At 36.7% G+C, this 23,395-nt stretch overlaps 1 protein-coding gene across 14 annotated transcripts in view; it reads right to left on the reverse strand.

Annotated features, from left to right (window-relative positions):
• Nucleotides 1-2,329: 2,329 nt before the first annotated feature.
• Nucleotides 2,330-23,395, reverse strand: part of LOC5579940 (histone-lysine N-methyltransferase, H3 lysine-79 specific) — a 67,258-nt gene continuing 46,192 nt past the window's right edge. For 9 of the 14 annotated variants that reach the window (XM_021852149.1, XM_021852148.1, XM_021852147.1 and 6 more), the window contains 4 exons: nt 15,537-16,204; nt 14,735-14,899; nt 14,432-14,668; nt 2,330-3,562 (listed from right to left, as the gene is read on the reverse strand). In XM_021852149.1, the coding sequence (XP_021707841.1) occupies nt 2,718-3,562; nt 14,432-14,668; nt 14,735-14,899; nt 15,537-16,204 (1,915 nt within the window). In that variant the 3' untranslated portion in view covers nt 2,330-2,717. Of the gene's footprint in view, nt 3,563-11,926; nt 12,531-13,156; nt 14,077-14,431; nt 14,669-14,734; nt 14,900-15,536; nt 16,205-23,395 lie in introns of those variants that run through there. The other 5 variants (XR_002501943.1, XR_002501941.1, XR_002501942.1 and 2 more) reach the window with 5 other exon arrangements.

Consider the following 23,395-nt stretch of genomic DNA (forward strand, 5'->3'; position numbering starts at 1 on the left):
TACACGATTTTTCCCAAAGATTACCTACTAGACGGGAAATCCATAAAAATATGTTGCTTCTGAGGTGTTCATTTTTCAAGTTTCCCTGCTATTATAAGCTATGTTTGTGGTGGTTCGATGGCCTTTCAGATTGCCATCATATAATGTGTATTTGCGCATTGTGATTGTGAAATCAACTGTTATTTTTGCCATTGCTACTTCTCTATTGATGCTCTAATATCATTATTATTTCGGCCAACTCTCTCTTTTCTACGATCGCTACGCTCCTCGGAATAGTTTCTATGTGATTTTTTTATAGTTATTCAACTACACTGTAGTGATACGGGTGAGTGTGTAAGTATAGGGCAACATATCTTTCATATTAGGTCATATGGATCGATGTTTCTGCGATCGTCCCTAATTCATTAAAATTATTTTGTACGCTTTAGAATGGCAGGGGACACGGATTTGCTCATGTCCGTGCAGCCAGTATTGTAAACAATATTTTCGTAGGGGAGTTCGACAGACTGATAAACTTAATCCGTAAACTAGTTGTTGAAATAATTTGTGTAGAATATTTTCGGTAACACATTGGCAGTTTTAAGTTCGACTTTGAATGCAGTTATTTACCACGACGAGAACAAGGTTTGTACATTTTAGCCGACAGAAGGAACAACGGTTATCTAGCAATGAACACGGAATTCACAAGCGAAAAAGGGTCTGATTATATGTTTAATTGCAGTAGGTGTTATAGGAAATGAGAAAAAAAAAAACTAATGGCGATGGAAGTATTCAATTTTTTTTTTTTCACGAAAAACGCTTTTCCTCAAGTTATATAGTATTACATCATCCCTTTTTCTGTGATTCGTAAGACTTTAATTCCATAGTATTCATTCAATCCTTTTTAGGATTCATCGCCACTTTCTTCTATAAAAAATCTAAATTTCGCGTGCACGTTGTTTGTGCACATGAGCCAAACGATCGCAGGTAACCATAAGCCGTATATCGGCCCAATCCTTTATATACGGCATATAAATTAAGTTTGCCTCGTTAATAGCGTATCTCCCAAGAAATTCTACAAAAGTGACGATAAGACTTGGGAGCCCCGAATATACCCGGTAGCAAACGAGTATGTGTAGCAAAAACTGCGTTGTTAACAGGCACACATGCACGAGGCATGAAAAGTCATTTAAACATTTCATGTTTACCAAAGCATTGTTGTTCTTTTCTGCTAATCCTAATCGCAGCCACAACCTAAATTAAACAAGGTTAAGCTTTTTGTAATCAAAGTACAAAAAAGAACAGCAGCTAAAAAAATAGATTGGTATCTGCTGCGAGACTCCTATATCACAACAGCACAGAATACACTGTTGAAAACGCATCATGTGAAGTTAACTACATCTGGACAAATATTGGAACGGGCCCAAGAGTTCTTGAGCCTTTTTCAGAAACGTTGCTTAAGGGCTCAACCTTTTTAGTCCGCCCATGCAAACTAACACCACTATCAGAAAGATTGTTGTTAGCTTCTCCTGATAGTGGTATTGGTGAGCGTGGCCGAGTTGAATTGGGCTCAAACAGCGTCTTCCAAAGCTTTGTCTTACGCACACATATAGCAGACTATTGTTTGGATGGACAAAAGGGAGATTCAAAAAATCGGTTTTTGCTCCCACCCCTCACCTCATTTGATTCTAGATCAAATTCTGAGTATCCTCCCAAATGAGCTCATTTGGATAAAAACTGAGACTACACAAGCTCTTCAAAGTTTATATGAGAATTACTATGGAAAAAGCAAGCAATTGATTCAATGGATCATATTGTTCGCCTATCTGCTTTTGAGGATTGCGGCTACACTGGTACAGTTAGATACATTCGTCAGTTGAATTGACACATTGGAATAAAATTCAAGCACGTCAGACATAACATCAATTTCAACATATATTTTCGAGCGATTTCTCAATTACGAATTCAAAGTGAATTTTTTGAAAAAAAAAAATTAGGAATTTACGTAACTTAAAAAGCTAAAGGTATAGCTTTGAAGTATCTCCAGCAAAATTGTAGACTTATACTAGATGAACAAGTTTGTCGAAAGACAAAACGTAGAATCCCAAAACGTCGTACAATTTATTCTTTCAGGAAATCATTCTTCTTAAAAAAAAAACAAAACGGGTGATCCAACTGAGGAAACACGACAACGTTTCCTTTAGAATGAACTATAAATGGAGGAACTCACGGTTATTATTTATTCACGGAAAAGCGGCGTGTACTTTTCAAGAAATGCAATCCAATGTATAATTTCACTTTATGGCGATGATATTTGATGCAATTGCTTTTTGACAGATTCCTTTCATGTCAAAGTAATAAAATTCAGGAAAGAGCCACAGAAAAAAAGAAAAAATTATCTATATGATGCCTAAGAGTTTCGAATTCGTCTGCAAGTTAAGAGTATACCTTTCGTTTGGATTAAGTTTCTAGTAAGGATTCAGTCTTTTAACGAATTTACTTCAGTTACGGCAGGATTTATTACAATTATAACGATGTTGAGCAATTAAATCGTGTCAAAAATATAACCGAAACGTGACTAACTTTAGCTAATGTTGTCTGATAAAGTCGATGTAGTAAACTAGAACTAAACCGAATGGCAGTCGTAAACTTATATCAAACGAAACAACGAAAGACTTTAAATAATTCACTTTATGAACCTAGTATTACGGCGCAGGATGTTGATTTACGCAACGGAATTATGTTGGGGTGTTACCCGAGCGATGCCGATGTGAGCTGGACGATGACGTGTTAGAGTGCTCGTCATCCCAGTTCCAGTCTTTGCCCTTCGGGCGAAACTTAGCCGATTTGTGTTTGTGATGGTGGTGCAACAGACTATCGCTATGTTGTGCATTTTCTAGTGAACTTCCTCCGCCCAATACGAGAGAGGGACCACTGGTCGGGTTGCCAGAGCTAGTAGTTCCGTAACCATCAGCATAGTCCTGATCCATGGGTTCGGCACTACCAGTTGAACTGAGTCTGCCCCCGATGCTTTCTTCGTACTCCTCCCAGTTACGTTCCCGAAACTTTTTCTTGTAATGCTTCTCCGATGAAACCTTAGACTGGCGTTGATATTTCAAGGGAATCTTCAAGTTGCTTCCACCGTGCATTAGATTTTGGGCAACTGTGGGCAAACCTGTCGCAGATTGGTACATCAAGGGAGGACTAGATGATGGACTCGGTGTCCGCGGGAGTCCAACATCTGAAAGCGGGGGGCTTTCGACCGGTTCCGCTGGTGAGGATTTAACTATTGGCACAACGTGCTTCATTAGGCCACTACTTACGCTGCTGCCGCTTCCGGCACTTGAACTACTCGGCGGAACATCTAGCTGAGAAGAGGAAGACGACGACGACAGGAAGGTGCGACTGTGGTCACTTTGGTTGATACCGGAATCAGGTGAGGTAGTGCAACTAGTCGACGAAGGTGGTGCGTCCTCGTTGGACCGTCGAGTTTTATCCAACTCTGTTGAAGCGAACGCTACCAGTCGATCGAATCCCGAACTCACCCGATCGTGCCAGCTCGACTCATCGTCTCCAACATCGTCTATTTCGCGGTATTGAATCAACGAAAAGAACGAAGAAAATTTGAATAGATTAATGAAGTGTAGGTTGTCTCATGATTCGGTTAAAACGCACTCAGCGTAATGTATGATGATGTGTTTTGATGCTTATGATGGTCTCATGAATATAATGAACTGCAAATCGGATATACTTGTTTTAATGACATAATAGGGATAATACCGAAATGGTTATAAAACGCCACTACCACCGGGTAAATCTAATATGCATATTAACTAAGATTTGGAGTCAGCGCATTATGTACAGCTTTTTTAATTATTCCGACACCGACACGAACATTTTGTTCGTTTTAAACTGTCTAATAAGATCTAGAAAAAGAGCAGCAGGACAATACGTAACAATGAATGTTATGCAATAACGATAGAAACGAAACCACTACCAAGTACCATATGTAGCGAACAACCGCTCATGGGAAACCATACAGTGAACAAGGGCATGCAAACTTTTTAGTTTATAACTTACTACCTACTTATTAACAACGAACAGTACACAACGTGCTCTAACGAAACCCGCGAAGAAACCTAGAACGGATACGGATCCCCGAAGTTAATTCTGTTATCTATGAACGATTATTATACATCTTATTTTTTAGGTGTTTTATGTTTTTTTTAAGGGATATGTTTGTAGTTTGATGCTTAGAGCTATTTGCAACGTAGGTTATTTAATTTGACATAATCAGCACTCGATTTAGGTTCCCTTTCGATTTGTGCTACACACAATGTAAAAATAGTGTTCTTTGCTTAAAGCACCATCTTCTTCCCCCTAGGAAAATACGTGGTTTACAGACATCTTTATAGATTATACCCAACGGTTTGAATAACTCAAGATCAGTCATCACATGATTTCCACATAGTCAGGAATAGCCCATTAGTATGGCCCTAAGATCATAAAGTTGTAAATCTCAACGGACACTAAGGCCACAATTCAACTGATTTGTTGCTACACGAGCTGGCACATTCTTTTGACGTAGGACTACGTCTTTTTTGGAGTTTTTATGGGATATTCGATTCAGATATGGCTGTTGAAAAATGCCCTATCAAGTTTACTGCCCATACTCGCATAACAGTCCCATATTCTATGGGATTGCCTATACAAATGGGACTGTTATGCGAGTATGGGCAGTTTATAATTAATGCAAAATTTCAAGAACAAAATGTTTCAAAAAGTATTCAAAGTAACATAATTCTTTCAGAGATGATTCAAAGGAATTGTCGAAGAATATTCTCAGAAATTATTAGAAAAAATCTCTGAACATAATCTGTAGAAATGAAGAATTCTCAAGAATATTTCGAAGCAATTCCTTGAAAACCATAGGAATAAATACTCGGAACAATACGTGACAGAATTATTGATGCAGTATTGCTAAGGTGTAACCCTAAAATAACTTTGAAAGAATCCAAGGAGGAACTCCGGAAAAAAGTGGATGAATTATTGAAGGAATAAAACTGGCTGGAAGTTAAAATGGGAAATTTTGGCGTAGCAACTCCTGAAATTCATGTTGGGTATTCTGAAAAAAAAAATGGTCAATTTCGCCCGAAATTACGGTATTCAGAATTTCTTTAGAAATCTTTGGGAAAACTGAAGAAAACGACAGGAAGTTAGTGTAAAAATTCGTAGAGTAAATCTTTGGATAGTCCCTGGGAATTATTTCAGAAGAATCCCTGAGGTAGCGTTGGGTTCTCAAGGATTTCCTAGAGCGAATTCTGGAGAATTTCCTCCTGGGAGAAATGGTGAGAGAATTTCTGGATTACTCTCTGGAAGAGTCCTTGAAAATATTGGAAAAAAGATCTCTTGAGAAATCACTCGCAGCACTCCTGATGCATTTTTTCGAGGATTTTAAGACCGGAAGAAACTGTGGAATAGGCGTGTAAATTGTGTGAATTTTGCAAGCAGAATACGGAAAAAAATACTTTAGATATCATTTTAGTGCCAAAGTCTTTAGAGACCATCAATTAAAATAGGGACTCCCAAAAGTGGCATACATTCCCGTAGAATTTTTTAGACTTTGTTAAAAGAATTCCTGTAGGAAGCGAAAGAAGAAATCTGTGGCAGGATAACCGGTAAATTTTCTGGAGGAAATCCAGGGAGAATCATTGAGAGCATTTTGCAATAATGCATGTGGAAATCACTAGAGGTGTCAGCCTTGGACTGATGTCCTGGAAGAAATTCTTGAAGAACTCTACTAACCATTCCTTGGGAAACTGCCAGTTAAATTTCTGTATGACTCACCTCTAGGAAGTGTCCCTGAATGTATTTCTGAATTGTGGAGTAAGCAATAGAAAGTTCAACCAATTAGACACAGTGGCTTAACCTCCTCAACACAAAAAGTAATGAACCAAGAAATATCATAGAAAGTATTAATAACTTCACATACCCTTACGATAATTGAAATCCGATTCATTTTATGTGCATCTACTGATATTCATTTGAAAGATACCTAAAACTCATTATGAAATTTCATACCATTCATTTACCAACACTGTGGATTGTATATGAACAAAAGCCATGTATGTTGTGCTTATTCTGCGCGGCGTGTGAATCGAGACGAGTCGCTGTCTCCACGAGTGACGTTAGACGACTAATGTTAATCAAATGGGAGCGAGTCGACAATATTGTTACCTCATTCGACTCGTCTCACCTCACACGCCGCGCAGAATAAATACATGTAAGTCGATGAATGTTATGTAATTTTCTGATGTGAAAATTCAGTCCCGCAAAGAGATCAAGTATGACCTTTTTTTATCCTCTTGGATTCAAACCTGGATTCTATATATGGACTATTCCACGCATTATTGAAGGAATTCCATTTTGATTATTTAGGGAATTTTTCAATATTACCCATAGAATTCTACAAGATACCACGAAGTTTATCTTATACACATGTAGAGATGAGTCTACCTCGTTTGACATAACGGTCGTTTGGCATAATTGTAAAAAAAATGTATTTAATTCCTTCCATTGCAGCAGAGAAGTGTTGATAAACTGCTTGCGATCGTACAATCCGTCGTCAGTTAGGACATACCTACTTCTAATCTTCATTTTCATGGAAACCAAGCTCTTTTAGAATTGCATCATATATAACTTCCAGGATCATTAAGTGCGGGATATTATGGGGTCTATTTTATAAGTCGAGTCGAACAAAATGATTCGACTGGAGTCACTGTCGACCGAAAAATACGCTCGACTCAGCTCTGTCACTCGAGTTTTTCGACAGTTATCATTCTATGTGACTGGATTACTATGAGAGTCGACGGGTGACATCTGAAATATGCATGCTTGCTTTGATCGACAATGAATATAGACGAGTCACATGAATCTGCTCGACTTACAAAATAGGCCCCTATATCACATTTCAAAAAAAAAAGTGACCCCTTAGTTAAACTATGTTATTTAAAAATAGAAGGAACATGATATTTTATGACGCATTTTTTGGTTCCGGATACAGTACTGACCCGATTTTGTCAGCCTCTGATTTTATCTATCCCCGATATTGTCAGCTTTTTTACCCGATTTTGTCTGCCTATTTTAAATTTGTCAAAAAATTGTTATTGTTATGTTTTACCACGTTTACATTAAAATTTATGATGATGTTTGATGTCATGCACACAAGGGTGTCGCCAGAGGGGACAATGACAATTCCTTTTGTTAAGTGTTAAAAACCGATATTACCAATATAAGGGAGGGGGACCCCCTATTAAAAAAAAACTGGCTACGCCCATGTCCATCGCCCTCTTGAAAGTCCATGTAACCATGTAACATTTCAAAATTTGGAAAAAATAGACAAAATAAAATGACCCGATTTTGTCAGGTTCCCCATTTTGTCAGCCTAAAATTCATCGAGGGGCTGACAAAATCGGGTCCCTACTGTATTACCACAGACAAACAGACGTCACACTCTCATCATTGGCCATCGACCACCTTTTTAACGGTCGGTTCAAAAATATGGTAGGTGGCCGATTCACCACCCGCAGCGCTCGCATCGTTTTTGTTCGTGTTTGACGTTTGCACACTACCGCCATCTGTTGGCCTATCGGCCAAACACACCGATTTTAGCATTGGGCGTACATGTTCTCGTGACTATGATTTTGATCGACATTTGTTCTAAGTGTTACGTCTGTTTGTCTGTGGTATTACTGTATGACAAACAGCTATTAGGCCAAATGACTATTATTCCAAAAGACTTCATGCAAACGGCATTATGCCAAACGGGTTAGACTCTGTAGAAATTTATATTTCATCATGTCATAAAGAATCGGATTTCTATAGTTTAAATATAGATCTTTTTTACAAAGCATCAACCATCTGTGTGGTTTATAGAAATTGGTACAAAGGTTGGAAACCTAAAATAATGGCGTCAAAATCCAAAATTGCCGCAAATTTTTTTCACTCAAATTAATACTCTTATTTTTCACTCGACTCGAAGAAATACCAACGATTGAAAACTTTTTTATTTGTTGTAAAAAAAATTATGTTTTCATTGACTGCACTCACCATATACGTCAAAATCGTAGAACATGATTTAGAAAATCGTTCATTTCATAGGGTGAATAACATTGCTCACTTAGTTTTGTAGCCTATCTTACTCAGCTTTTTTCTCAGCTTTCTGATGATGACCTCAGAATTCTAAATAAGCGGTGCGCTAATGATTAAAAAAAACGGTTTTTATAACAAAATCCAAGATGGCGACCAAATTCAAAATGGTCGCCAAATTTTTTTAGTCTCAGAAGAAAGCTATATCCTTACTCTATACGATGCCACTAAGTTTGCTATGTGTTCCAAGGGAAATATGAGACATATTACGTGATGAAATACCTAAGATTTATGAAAAAATGGGCTTTTGGCAAACTGTTTAGCTAGCTGGCGTACGAGGGGTCCACCAATTTGAGAAAACCGAAAGGACCACTCTTTAGTTTTAGCATATACAGTGGCCACCATATATTCATTTTGAAGTTCCCGACTTTTTTCCGGTTTTCCCGGTATAATTTTCAAAATTATACTGGTTTTTAATTGAAGGCTAAGGGGTGACATTTTGGTCGGTTTTTAATCAAATATTCATTCCGTCCGATAGAAAAGAAAAAAAAACAATGTAATCCGTAGACGATACTTTTGGGGTCCAGATAGCCGTAGCGGTAAACGCGCAGCTATTTAGCATTGGGTTCGAATCCCACTGGTCGAGGATCTTTTCGTAAAGGAAATTTTCTCGATTCCCAAGGCAAGGAGTATCTTCCTACCTGCCACACGATATACACATGCAAAAATGGCAATCGGTTAATAACTGTGGAAGTGCTCATAAGAACACTAATCTGAGAAGCACGCTTTGTCCCAGTTGGGACGTAACGCCAGAAAGAAGAAGAAGACGATACTTTTGTTTTTTTTGTATGGAATGTAAAATTGCTGAAACAACTTATAATACAATTTTCTCAAAACTAGATGTTTGTCACTTCACCCCTTTGCTTATGACCAACTCAATTGTGCTGATAGGACGGTTTCTATTCTTAACACATTTGATTCACTTCGACAGGGGTTTGTTTTAAAAGCCACCAAGCCAAGGTGAAGATTCGCTAAAGCAAATAAATTTGAAATAGTTATGAAACAGAGCCACACATAAGAATATTCGAAATTATTCATAATTATTCAAATTATTTCAGAAATCTATGGAAATTTTGAATCCATGTTTGAGTGCTCAATCTTTCTGAAAGTAGTTTTTAAACTCTGATTTAAGACTTCGAGTCAGATAAGTTAGAGAAAAATTCAAACCCTGATAGTAAGAGAAAAAAGATCATAAAATATTTCGAAACGTTACTAACCAATGTGAAAACATTACTAATCATAAAAGTGAAACATTTCCAAAAAGTGTAGCAGAGTAGACTATTCCTACAAGAAATTAAACAAATTATATTTGAAAGTTATTTGACCAAAATTACAGATGCTTCATAATGGCAATATCATCAATCATAACAACTTTCTACAATTAGTTTTTGGTGGTCTGTATATTTAGAGCTTGAAGATGTTCGTGTAGAATGATTTTCCCGGTGAACATCGCAAATTCACGGTTTTTCCCGATGGAATCAAATTCCCGTCTTTTTCACCTTGCACATACTAGCGATCAGTAACATAAAACTGGAATTCTAACAATGCGGCCTGGTTTCAGCGAGAATTGCTCAAATAACGTATTAGTCTGAATTTCACAATTCGAGGTAACAGTACATTAAACAACAATTGGTGTGTTGGTGTTACAGATAATGAATATTAGAGTCGTAATTAAAATGCCGTAAAGTGTCCTAATTCAGTGTATTGCTTAACTTTACGCGTTTTAGCCAAAATTGCGCGAATTTGAAGAAAATTTTGACATTTGTCTATTTTGCCTAGTTTTACAGTTTTACAGAAAAGTTAGCATTGCTTACAAATGCTAAGAAATTTTGCAAATCGCGCAGGTTTTAGCTGGAAAGAATTACGGCACTTTACGATACATTTTATCCAAACATTCAATTCAAATAAAAGTTACAAAAAATGTAATTATTAGGAGCTGAAAATTTCTCGAAAATGTTGTTACAAAAAAGAAGAATAGCGATTTGATGTTTACTTCACAAGCGTTAAAAAATAGTAAAACTCGTTTGATTTTGAGCTATACTTTTTGAATCTTCTGCGAAATAAATGGTGAGACATTTCAATAAATGTGATTAGAAAGGATATTATTTTCTTAAAGTGAAGATGCATCGAAGCCAAACCTCATTCATTAATTTATTGGTTGGTTTAACCAGAGTCTATGAATGAAGAGTTGTGCAAAGAGAACTGGCAACAAGTTACCCAATCACAAATCATTTTATTTTTCTGGCCACCTATTTTACTGCGTGCGCTTTCCAGTAATTTCATTCAAATGTACTCGCAGCTCGAATGTTTGTTTATAAAGTCGCAAAGAACAAAATTGAAATTAATCACAGTTATGTGTTTAGTAGGGAATAACATACGACAAACAGCATAAACTCAAAAACTTGTTCTTCTTCGGTTTCCGCGCGACGAGCAACTGGCAAAACAATGAATTTCTTTTTGCCGTTTGCCGCCCCACTGGAATTTGACCTAAAACAGCCGCATCTATAGCGTCAGTCTGGGTTGAATAACAATTATACAGTTTTCAAACTAACTAATTTTGTATAGTTTATCAAATTTCAGTTACATTTCAACTACGGAACGGATTTATATATTTTCACCGATGGAGGGAGATTACATACATTACAGTTACATTAGATGTAACAAGTAGGGTGCTCATTCACAAAGAAATGGCCCTAAAGAGCAATTGTTTCGTTACATCATTGTAAATCTTTTTTTATATTTCTTCACGATAACAGTACCTCTCTTGCCCCAAAACGTGTTTGTTTATTTTGCTCGATAGGTTGACGATTTGACAGTTCAATAGGTAGACTTGGTTTCAGTCTTCGCGCAACTCTCCATTCATAGAATCTGGGTTTAAGGAGGCTTTAACCGCAAAAGCCCTCACTTAACTTAACTCACTTAAAGGTTAACTCATTGGTCCGTCTTAAAATTTAACTCACTGGTCCGTCGCTGGTGGTGGCCAATCGATCAAATTTTCAGCGCGAGCGGTTGTCAGATTCTCTAGATTTGTGCTCTTGAAAACTCGAGGCTTGGCTTCGATACATCTTTACCTTAAAAAAATGAGGAAATTTTCAATCTAAATCTAAGGACGGAATGACATATGATCGAATAGGAGGACATGCCCTCCCAAAAGTCCATCGGGTAAGGCTAGAAATATTTTGCCTTCGAGTGAAATTTAGTTGAAAAACCTGCTGAGCACATGGCGGTGACCAAATTGTCAAACTCAACTTAATATTTAGATATATTCCAACGTATGATTACTTTCAACTGTATACTCTGCGTAATATTATATTTACAATATTTTTTTTTGTTTTATTAAATGGCATAATAATTCTCTTTGGATTTGGACCATTTTCCCACAGCCATAACATTTGAACGCGTTATTAGGATTATTTTCAGTTTTCTCCGAATGTTTATGTTAAGAAATACGTATTTACATCAAACCCTGATATCCGATTTTTGCGGTGATGAGTCATGAGCAATGTCAGTATAACGGAATTTGAACGAAAAATAAAAACAAAATGATAAGAAAATAAAATAATGTAAAAAAACTAAAGAATAACGAAAGATACACAACTACAATAGGAAAACAAAACGATTTTTTTTTGCAGACAATTGTTTTCAGTGGTCGTGGTACCTGTTTTGTTGTATGAGATTTTTGAGTGGGTGCGCTTGCGATCGAAATAATTTTCTGGGATGTTTGCTCACTCTGACTTACCGTTAGGAACACGCCACGCAACTTTGGTGAAGGCCTATCTATAGTCGCACTGGCAGTGTTGGGTTATTGCAACTAAAATTGGTCGCCGCTTCGTGGTGCCATTGTCATTTGCTATATGAGTTAGGAGGATACTTATTGGGCGCGTAATGGTGATGTCTTTGCGCCGGTGGTATTTGCCCATCGTTTCGAGATTGTACGCGATATTGCTGATGGGACTGTTGTTGTTGCTGTTGTTGATGTTGAGGTTGCATTGGTCGTTGCTGTTGATGGTGATTATAGTTGCGTTGGCTCGGAGGATTTGAACAGCCCGTGTTAGCACTGCTCATACCACCACTACCATAGGGCAAGTTGATAACCGTTACAGACGAGGACGATGTTGGCTGTTGTTGATGTAAACCCGCAACATTGCTACTGCTGGAGGAGCTCCCTACTGTCGAAGACATTTGAACAGTTGAATTGGTTACGATGCTTGGTACTGTTTGTGGTGGAGCTTTGTACATTGTTGCGGTTGATGTGGTGGTGGTTGTTGTTGTAGTTGTCGAGGAAGAAGAGAAAGTGGTAGTGGTAGTAGTAGTAGAAGAACTAGAGGCACAGGTACCGCGGCCTAGGACCAATATACACATTTTTATACATATTTGGTATCAGTCAGAGGGGTATTGCTTAGCGCACGGCACACATTTGAATGCGCTCAATACCGAGATGTGTATCGTTGATTGAGGAGGATTATGTGGTATTAGAAAGGCAAATCATAAAAATAATTAAAAAAAACTGAACATAACAAAAGAGTAACAATACAATGTAGTAGTCGAAATACTCGGGCGCAATTAAGCAATACATGTATGTTCCCATGTGATCGATGACGACCGCAGATATTGTTCTTCGCCAACAATACAACGCCAGTGAAAATAACAAGTACCAAAAAGAGACTTAAGTCATTTTATCGTCGGTCGCAAATCTTGTTTAACAATACATTTTATCTATATAAATAAAAATGGAATGGTGTTCGTATGTCACGAAATGGCTTCCGAACGGGTCAACTGATTTGAATGATTATTTTTCCGTTTTGTTCGTCAAGTGTTCCGACGTGTTTGTGTTTATAAAAGTCTCAGGATATTCACCGGGAAAGTCGGAAAAACGAGCATGAACGGAACTGTCATTTTGTATGGGACGATCCATAGTGTTTTTCAACAGCCTACTTGATGGCAAGACGAAGTTTGCCGGGCCCACTAGTTTCTAATAGATTCGTTGCGCTGATCACTGTTAGCAGTGTAACCACTCTCATATCCGTAATAGTACACACACAACATCTACATCTATCATTATTGCTAGAAATAAGAACATGCAAAGAAATCTAACAGAACCCATGCGTGATCAACTCAACTGGAAAGGTGCACATAGAAGACGAATTGAATACAACATTTATGATAAAACCATTTCTTCTTATGTCGTCACTTGTCATGTATGAATGCACAATTGGAACGAATTAAAGTCTTGATTGTAGTTGGAATAAAAACTACCGGTCAAAAGGATCGTATTAATTAGGACCCTGGAATTTGCATTCTTCTGTTTTCAACTAAAATAATAAAAGAAAGGCAGTGCTTTTACCTTGGAAGAAAAAATACTGGATACGACTGAAATGATCATTACTCCTACCAAGACGAAGTACATGGTTGCAGGTAGAGACAGAAACAAACCTAAGTCCCTTACAATCTACTTTTTTTTCAATTTTGAAAATAAGAAAAAAAAGTTCGAATCAAATTTGTTAGAAATAGTGTGATAAAGCCGTATTTAATTTGTTCGAGAAGTATGTAAGGGCATGAAGAAGAAATAGATTTTTTTTTAATTTTCTCTATGTTTTGTAATTGCAAAAAATTGCATCAATTTATACAGCAGCTAAATCTTATCGCCGTATACCAAAAACTGAGAACAAAACGGCCGAAAATACGTAAGTTTCCCTATGTACTATTGAAATGTGCCCATAGTAGTGCAAATAAAGCAACATCGAGTCAATCTTGTACAGTTTTTTTGAAAGCGTCACACACACGCACATTACAAAACTTACATTTGAAGGTTGAATTGCGAAAATGCTAAACAGAGTTTCTACTGGTCATATTCGCTGTCAAAGCATATTTCACCGTTTGCAAAGCAACCTTTTATTTGTATGTGGAAAAAATGGGGAAAATAATTAGATTTTGAGGGTCCTAAAGTGTTTTGCGACTTTCACAAACAAGAGGAAGCTGTTTTTAATAAAGTGATTTGGAATATGTACTCGAATACATTGACGAGATTTACTACGGTTAGAAAACACGAACAAGCATATGCAGAATGACGACAAGAATACTAGCAACGATATAAGTGGCACAGAGGAAAATTAATTTCAATGAATCTATGATATTAGGATCGGGGAAAAATAAAACACGACACTATTGACGAGTTATCACATGTAGGAGAACAGAGAAAATAAGTAAAGCAAAGAACAAAAGTACCAAAACTAGAAAGACATACCGTCAACGTCGTTTCTGCCGTGGCGCATCAAATGCTGCCGATCGTCAACCGCCGACAACGAGTTGATTTCTGGACTCATAAGCGGTCCCATGCCACGGGATGACCCCGAACCGCTCCTACCGACGTGAAGCAGATCAGAGTTGACCATCGCGTCCGAGCAGTCAGTGTACAGCATTTTCGGGGGCCTTGGAGGGTTTTCTATGATGGGCGAAGTACGCTTGATGCCAGCTGAATACTCTGCAAGGGAATAGAAGGGATGTACTGACTTTACGCTGGAGACGTGCATTAGAAAATTACACTCACTCTCAGTTTTGACGTGTGGTGCTTGTACTAATTGAATGGTGTTGTTGCTGTTGACGGGTCCTGTGTGCATCGGAGCTCCTAGATCCGGTCGCCGATGTCGTTCGACGTCTTCGTCTTTGCTATTTAGCTGGGCGATAACGCGAGCTCGTAGTGATGCAGCTAAGCCTGAAGTATTTGTTAACAATAATTAGAAATTTCTTCAATTATAATTGCGCCCAGTTAGGCAACAGTCTTTCACTAATTTTGACCGTTTTCAATGGATTCAATAGATTTTGGTCAGCAGAAAATGATCTGGGAATCACATTTGGTGATGTGATCCATAGAAAATAGAAATATATAGAAAAATACGTCTCTTACTAGTTTTGCTCGTTTGTCTCGCGGTAAAAATATATTAGTAAAAGATTAAAAAAGTACGTCGTCATTCATAATGTCGAACTATTCAAAGGTTATTTTTAGTAATGACGAAAAAAGAAAGGTATCTGTATACTACCCATACTCCCATATTCTATGGGATTTCCTATATAATTGGGACTGTTAAGCGAGTATGGGCAGTATATTTAAATTATACAAAACAAGAATAAGGTTTTATGCAGATACTTGTAGTGACAAACCATCCATAGCTTGTTTGAAAATTACATAAACGTAACATTGCCACGATGTGTTACCATAAGCATGAAACCAGCTCACTAGTTGGTAATCCATTCTCGACGAAAATCATTGCAAATAGTCAAAGTGCGCGAAAGAAAATTCAATCCAGCCGAACAGTGTTAACATTGTTCTAAACGTTAATCCAAATACGTACCTTCCAACGGCGGACTGCCGTTCATTCGGTCATCTATCGCCTGTGACGCCATCGGTTCCCTGCGTGGATGCGACTGTTCCATGGCACTCACCGCATGGCCACGATGGTACATGTCTCCCATAGTTGCTCGCATACCGCTGCTACCGGTTTGGTGGTGCGATGTCGGCGGGTGATGCGACCCAACCGCTGCCGAATCTTGTCTATGCAGTTGATGTTGCTGTTGTTGTTGTTGTTGCTGTTGCTGTTGCTGTTGTCGCTTGTGCTCATCGATAAAGTACGAATCCAGATGCGGTTTTATATCGGCACGGGGGAGTGCCATATACGTGGGTTCTGCCCCGTGACGATCTGAAGACGATGAGTAGGACGGTTTCTCTCCACCGCGCGATGGTTGATAGACGACCGATGCGTGCGGTGCGGTTTGTGGATATTGTTGCGTAGACGTGGAATGCCCTCGATTATCGACCGGCTGCTGTACGGGACCACCCCGGGGTGAAATAACTGCCGCCGAAGATGACGACGACGACGAGGACGATGATGCCTTTTTGTGATTGTAGGTTGCCACCTGTGCCAATGTGGCCAAATTACTTTGCCCATGAAGATGTACAGGGGATTTGGTCATCTCTCGACTGCTTGGACGAGAAACTGGACTGTAGGATGATGCTTGAACACTGCAAATAAAAAACAGAATTAAAGAATACGTTAAGAAGCGGCATGATGCATAAGGAGGTAAGATAGGTCACTGTAATTTTGTAGCGCGTTAAACATTTTTGATGACATGAACATTTTTTTTTGATGACCAACGTGTAGTTACTTAAGGGGTCTACCCCGTTTGGCATAATGCCCTATGGCATAATGTCGTTTGGCATACAGTCGTTTGGCATAATAGCTGTTTGGCATAATGCCATTTGGCATAATTGTGAAAAACATTGAATTTGATCAAATTCCTTCCATTAAGCAAAGGGGTGTGCATAAACTGCTCACGATCGTACATTCCGTGGTCAGTTAGTGATAGGACATACTTCTAATCATCATTTTTCAAGGAAACCAATATCCAATAAAGCTCTTTTGGAATTGCATCATACATGACTTCCGGGGTCATTAAGTCCGGGATATTATGGCGCATTTTAAACAAAAATATATCCAACGCCTAAGTTATTCCATGTCATTTGAAAAAAAAGGAACATGGAATTTTATGACGTATCTTATGGTACGGCATATTACTGTACCACTGCAGTATCTTCCTTTTTCAAATTATGCCAAACGACTGTTATGCCAAACGACTATTATGCCAAATGACTTTATGCCAAACGACTGTATGTCAAATGGCATTATGCCAAACGGGGTAGACCCTTACTTAAGAGCTACGAATTCTGCCCATACACGCTAAAAGTTTGAAGTTTGTATTTTCATACTCATGTTCATAATTTTCTAGTACATATGTGAATGCCATACACTGAGGATACTTGGTCTAAGATTTTTATATGGACATTTTATGATATACTTAAAAAAAACTCTTATGAAACTTATTTTGTATGGTATTTAGTTGGAGCTACCTGACAGCTTTACTTGTCAAGGCTGAACCCTCGGTCTGGCTTTTGCCAAGTATCCCCTCTACCAGGACCAATACTCAGACGGACTAGGCGATGGCGCCCACATGAACACTGTTTTTTCATAAGTATTGTGACGTGGTAGTTTTTGAAAAATACCCATATTCCATGGCTGCTGAGAAAAGGAAGCATTGTGAAAATCAGCAACTTCATTAGAATTTCTTCGAAATGTAGTGTCATTACCCTACTGTTTAGTCGAAACGATATGGAATAATTTGTCTTTTAAATGTCCTTTTTAGACATTTTATTGTGATTACTCCTGTCTTTTACGTAAGTCTTAAATGTTAATTGTCATCAAGTCTAAATAAAATTAGGTTGTTTAGTCTTAGTTTTAGTTTATTTCGTTATTCTTGTTGCTGAAAGTATTTTTTTGGTTATTGCGTTCATATGCCCTTAAAGAAATGAGTCACTTTCCTTGTCTGTTCAACAATTATTCGAAACTAGCATGTGTACCCTAATGATCTCCAAAAACAGGGTGTCTACTCATTTACAGAAATGAAATTCCCTGATATTTCCAGGTTTTTCCAGATTTAAAAATAATTACAGTTGTGTGAAATTCTGCAGAATACATAAATGATTGACGAATGATTAAATATAGATAACTAAAAATTTGTTTTCAAAAATAGGTGGTTTGGCTTCGAAACACTCAAACAAAAAAAAAACTAACGATAAACTTCAAAGTTGTTTTACATCAATAAATAATCTATAAATCTGTTTGTTCTAAATGCGTAAACAACATACGAAAAATTTAGAGAAATTTGGTATATGCAATTATTCAATTTCCACGAAAAACAAAAATGATTATAAAATGATCTGAAAGTGTATTTAATCATCAAAATCAGAAATAAAAGAAAAATCTATTTGATCTTGAAGAAAAAATAACCTTTCCCTTAAAATTGGATTACTATTTAGAAATATTCAGCGACGTACACAGACTATTTCTCTGGAGACCGTTTTGTATTTTTCCAAGACGATCATGGGGAAATCAGGGCTGATAGCGACTTATAGTCTTAGAAATTGAACTTAAGAGAACTCTAGCCTGAAACATAAAACAAACATGAACCAAAAATAAACCATCTATGAATTATGAATATAAAAATAAACCTAACATGAACCACGATATGAGATTTTGATTCCTAATTTGAACAGACATTCAAGAATATTTCTAAGACTTCGACGTGAAATTATAACAAGTATTACTACTCGTTTTAATGTGAATTTTTTTTCACATTTTATTCCGACGAGCTCTTCAGGAGTTTGATTTGTGACTTTCACGAACTTCTTATGTAATTCTTCGAAGAATCGTTTGGATAACTAAAAAAATTAACCGATTTTTTTTTTCTAAGTAAAACTATGCTATTTCATTAACACTATACCCCTACATCTACCACGCATGGTTTTCTACAGTTTTCTTTATACGAGTAATGATTTTAGCACAAAAGATTTGGTTCTTTATCATGGCGAAGCAATTAATTACATCGATGATTCTATCAGGAATTGCCCCAAAGATTGTTTCAGACATTTCTCGATTACTTTTTCAAATCGACGTAAGTAACTTCCATACGGTTTTGAGAAAATTAATTCAGAAGAATCACAACCTGTCTTCTATAACTGTTTTAAAATGAATCACCTTTATAGTATTTTTCGACGTATACATTGCTTAAATTTTGCATACAATGAGCTCGCGTTCAAAAACTATAGAGTTCCTATTATTTCACACGAAAGTAGTGGTTAGGGTAAATCCAAAAATTAAACGTTCTAAAAGTGAAAAATCAGAGTAGGTTCAGAGCGAAACGTGAAGAATTTCGTCTGCGAAACACGTACGAACGATAAAGCAAGTTTGTATACTTTTTTGACTTGAGTCTATATGAATAAGTTTTCGAGATTTATTCAAGAAAGTCCCAAGTTCTACGAAAATTAATTTTTGCTTGTTTCCCTAGGACCTACCCTTTTTTTAGGATCCCCAGGAAAGAATTCAAAGTCTTCAGGGAAACAACAACAACAAATTTCAGATTTTAAAGCTTGTGTAAGTTATAATGATGAATTCTTATGAGGTTCTCTGAAAGAACTGTTGTGTTTTTTTTAGATTTTCTTGATAAATTGCTAAGATAATGGAAACAAAAATCGAAGCTCTGAATAATATCCTACCAGGCTTTTTGAAGAAATTCGAAATGAATCCAGTAATAACTATAATAATTGCTGTAGTTATAACTGGTATGGAACCTTGAATGAAGTTTTGAAGAATCCATGGAGATTTAGAAATTGTATTTGAAAAAATATAAGTGAAGTGTTTGAACCGCAGCAACAGTATTTTGATGAAATGCTGGATAAATTTCTAGAGGAATCAAATGAAGAATCTCAGTTGCAGTTTATCAAGGAATTCTTGACTTAGAGAAATCGGTGAAAGAATCATTAGAAAAACATCTGGAGGAAATACTGTGATTTTTTCTTCAGAGTAGTGAAAATAACTACAATAGTAATAGCGTAGGAGTGCTCTAAAATTTTCTGGATCAAATTTTGAAAAATTTCCTCTAAGCATCATTGGTTGCATCCCTGATGGAGTTCTTGAAAGTATTCCAGAAGAAATCTTTGGAGAAAAAAATACGTAATAGTCTCTGAAAGTTTTTCTGGAGCCTCTAGAATGTTGCACCAAAATTCACTGCAAGCAGATTAACCCTCTCTTTCCCACGACTTTGATCGACTGAAATGAAAAAGCGTTTTTACAAAAAGTAATTGAACGAACAATGTTTCAAACAGTTTATTTATGTTTTAATCAGTTGTTTTTTTTTTGGTTGTTTCATAATAGTAAATTGATTGTTCATCAATAGGTTTACTATTCGAACAGTTAGTTGACTTTTGAATTAATCTGATGATTATAGAATCAAATTTAGTATTTATCTGGTTCGGTTTGTTTCAAGTTCGTTTAATATTAATGGAGAGCTTCCATGGGAAAGAGAGGGTTAAGCTAAAAAGTGACTCTAGAGACCATATTGATTAAAATTTCGATAGAGACTACACTATTAGAGACATGTATCAAAATGTAACCAAGCCTTTCAAAAGAGACCTGCGACCTCGTACCTGTTGTTATATTTAATCTTCTTCTACAAAATTAATTATTTCATTTGCTCATGAAAGATACCCAGCTGGAACTGGAAGTCGTACTTGCCTTTACCATTTTGGCAATCCTAAGTCCTGCTTTCTTGTTTAGGCAAGTTTCATTCGAAATAAATAGAAATAACTAAAAATTGAATAACTGCAGCTGAAAATTTTGTTGATTGAAGAGATTTTGTGTTACAAAAAGGACATATTCTACAATGTAATACAAGTTCGAAATATTTTCCCTGAGTGTAGTCAAAATTCCCTGAGAATTCCAGGTTTTTTCCAGGTTGAATAAAATTCCCTGATAATTCCAGGTTTTCCAGGTTTTTCCAGGTAGTAGACACCCTGAAAAATCTCCTTCCATAGTCATTAATACAGTTATCTTAGGTTTTAACATATATTACCGTCTCCTACAAGATTCACTTATCGGTGGCAAATGCAAAGCTTCACAACGCTTAATTTCTACTTATAAATTTTGAAATTGATCATTTTTCACGATTTTCTTGTCTTTTCTTGTCTTTTTTCAATAATTTTGAATACTCCAAACAACTGAATGCAGGAAAACAAGTACGACGGTGAGCCTATTTGGCTTATGTGCCAACATTGTCGAACAAACGTGATTTTAGTGCTAAAAATCATCCCTAAAATAATAAATCGGGGGATCCCATTTCGGGGTGAAATTGATCACTTGTCAACGACTGTACATAATAAATATGTGCTCCCTGAATCCGTATAGATGCTTGCTGAATTCTTAACAATGCAATATTTAGAGCAAAAATTAATAGTCAAATTTCAAGAATTGCACGGAAAACGCCTAAAAGTATCCTAAGAAATTTCCTGATATCTAAAAGAAATTCAATTATTTCAACCGTATGAGCTAATTGGTGAAGATGAAATCTGGTTCATGGATATATTTTAGCATCCTCATAATTGATTTGATATTTGTGATCCATTAGGAAGAAATAAAATCGTTTGACACGAAGATCAATTTCACCAGAACTTACGGTATATGATAACGATGTGTCTAGCTAACTAATACACTGAAGAAACTGAAGTTATGTTATTCATAACACCTGTCGTATGAAACAATATTTTGCTAGCTGAAAAAAACATTTCATACGAATTAGATTCAAGATTCATACGCGGACTAATAACATTTCATACGATGTGCTTATGAAATGCTAAGCAAGTCTTGGTTGAAAAACTTCATACGTTATTCTTATGAACCGAGCATCAAAACGGAGCAAAATGGCATTCGTACAAAGCTTGCGAAGTTCTGGCGAATTCTTAGAGGTAAATAGTACGAGTATAATATTTAAGTTTATTTAGAGTGGCGTAAATATGGCGGCTCGGGCAAAAGATAAAATTTTCATTTTCATTTTCATTTTGCAGCGTTTGGTGGGGCAATGAGAGCGCAAGTCAGTCCAAAGCCGGGGTAAGGGATAGGTAATGGCCGTAATAGTCTATGCGGACCACTTGAACACCATCGGAAAGGATAAGAAGGGTTGGGGTAGGGTATAGGGAATGGAGAAGACTTGACACAGTAATGCGATTAATGCTGCAAAATGTAAATGTGCTGAAAGCAATTTAATTTGAGTTTTGAAGTTTGATTTGACTTATTAAAATTCCAAATAGATCGGCCATTGTACAAGTAAGAAAGAATATGCTGATCGCTTTCTAGAAATTTTATAAACAACAAAATAATAACAATATGAGAGTGATGCTAAGGGCTGCTGATGGCACAATGCGACGCTTTAGGAGATTTTGATACTGAATGAACATTACTATACAGAGCGCAATTTAATCGATGGTGATAACTTTACAAACTTTATCTGTTTTTACACTGATTGACGATGCTGATGTATGTAAAAATATTTAAAAAATATTTGATATTAGTTCATTTGTTTGTGTGATCTAGGTGTTAATAATGGAAAAAATTTACATACCCTTGATTAAATACTTCCCTGACCAGAAATATTATATTTTGAGCGCCCTTTTCGAAGCTATTCTATCCAGGTATCCATGTACTGCTTTCAATCCTGAAATTATTCTTATTGTGCATGCTCATGCATTATATTAGTGATGCTCATAATCATGCAACAGATAAGAAGGAGAGAAAAAGAGAATATAGGAACAGTGATTAGTAATGAGTTAATTATGTAGTTTTGTTAGAATTATAAACAATTAAACAGCAGTAATGAATAACTTATAAAATTACTTTGCAGCATAGCTGAGCCTTTCGGGACGTAAGACCGATGTATAAAAATAATTTGTTTCGAAATTGTCCGCGTGGTCTTCTAGTGCCCCTATTAGATCAGAATCAGTCATAGACATACATATCGAATGCTCGCCATGACCCTATGACCAACATTTGTATATGTATAGACTTAGCTGATGTGGCTTTTCTAATAGGTAGTTCTTTCACTCATTGATTGTCTTCAAAACCTTGTCAAGTATAGAAAATTGATTTTATTTCATTTATTACTACATTAAAGCTACATTGTACTTATTAAGTATTAGGTATTATTTTATGTTTTTATCACTATTGATATTATCAAGGCCAGAATTCCCAGTGAGTGAAGAATTTTATAGTACTAGAACACCATAGAAGATCGCTTAACATTACCTAATCATGGAACGGCTTTTTGCTCTATTATTTTAGGTAGATGCTATTGATCTCCCTTTGCTCCTATCCGCAACCCGGTGCACGCGCCCTGTTGGTTTTCGAAAACCTCGTAGAAGATTACAAACCGTCAATGGCATTCCCAATCACTACCCCACATTGCACATTCAAGGGTCTGATTGTGCTCCTAACCCACCCTCAGTCTGTAATCTTCTCGCCAGTTTGAAATTATATTTTCCCGAAGTGAAAGTAATTTTGATGAGTGATAGCGTAGTGCAGCCCAACTGCATAGTACAGTAGTTTAACCAGAATCTTTAGGTCAGAAGATAATATCTAAATTTTGTAATAAAAAGGTTGCCATTGCTTTGAAATTTACCCAACATCTAATCAAAACTACTAACAACAGCGATCAATTATCAAAATTCATCGCTCCCTGGAAAATATAATCCCAAGCCCAGGGGCGGCTCGGGCAAAAGATAAAATTGGATAAATTTTGTCTCGTGCATTGGAAACAGAATGGAAATACAAAG

This window comes from Aedes aegypti, chromosome 3, assembly GCF_002204515.2.
Source record: "Aedes aegypti strain LVP_AGWG chromosome 3, AaegL5.0 Primary Assembly, whole genome shotgun sequence".
Lineage (NCBI taxonomy): Eukaryota > Metazoa > Arthropoda > Insecta > Diptera > Culicidae > Aedes > Aedes aegypti.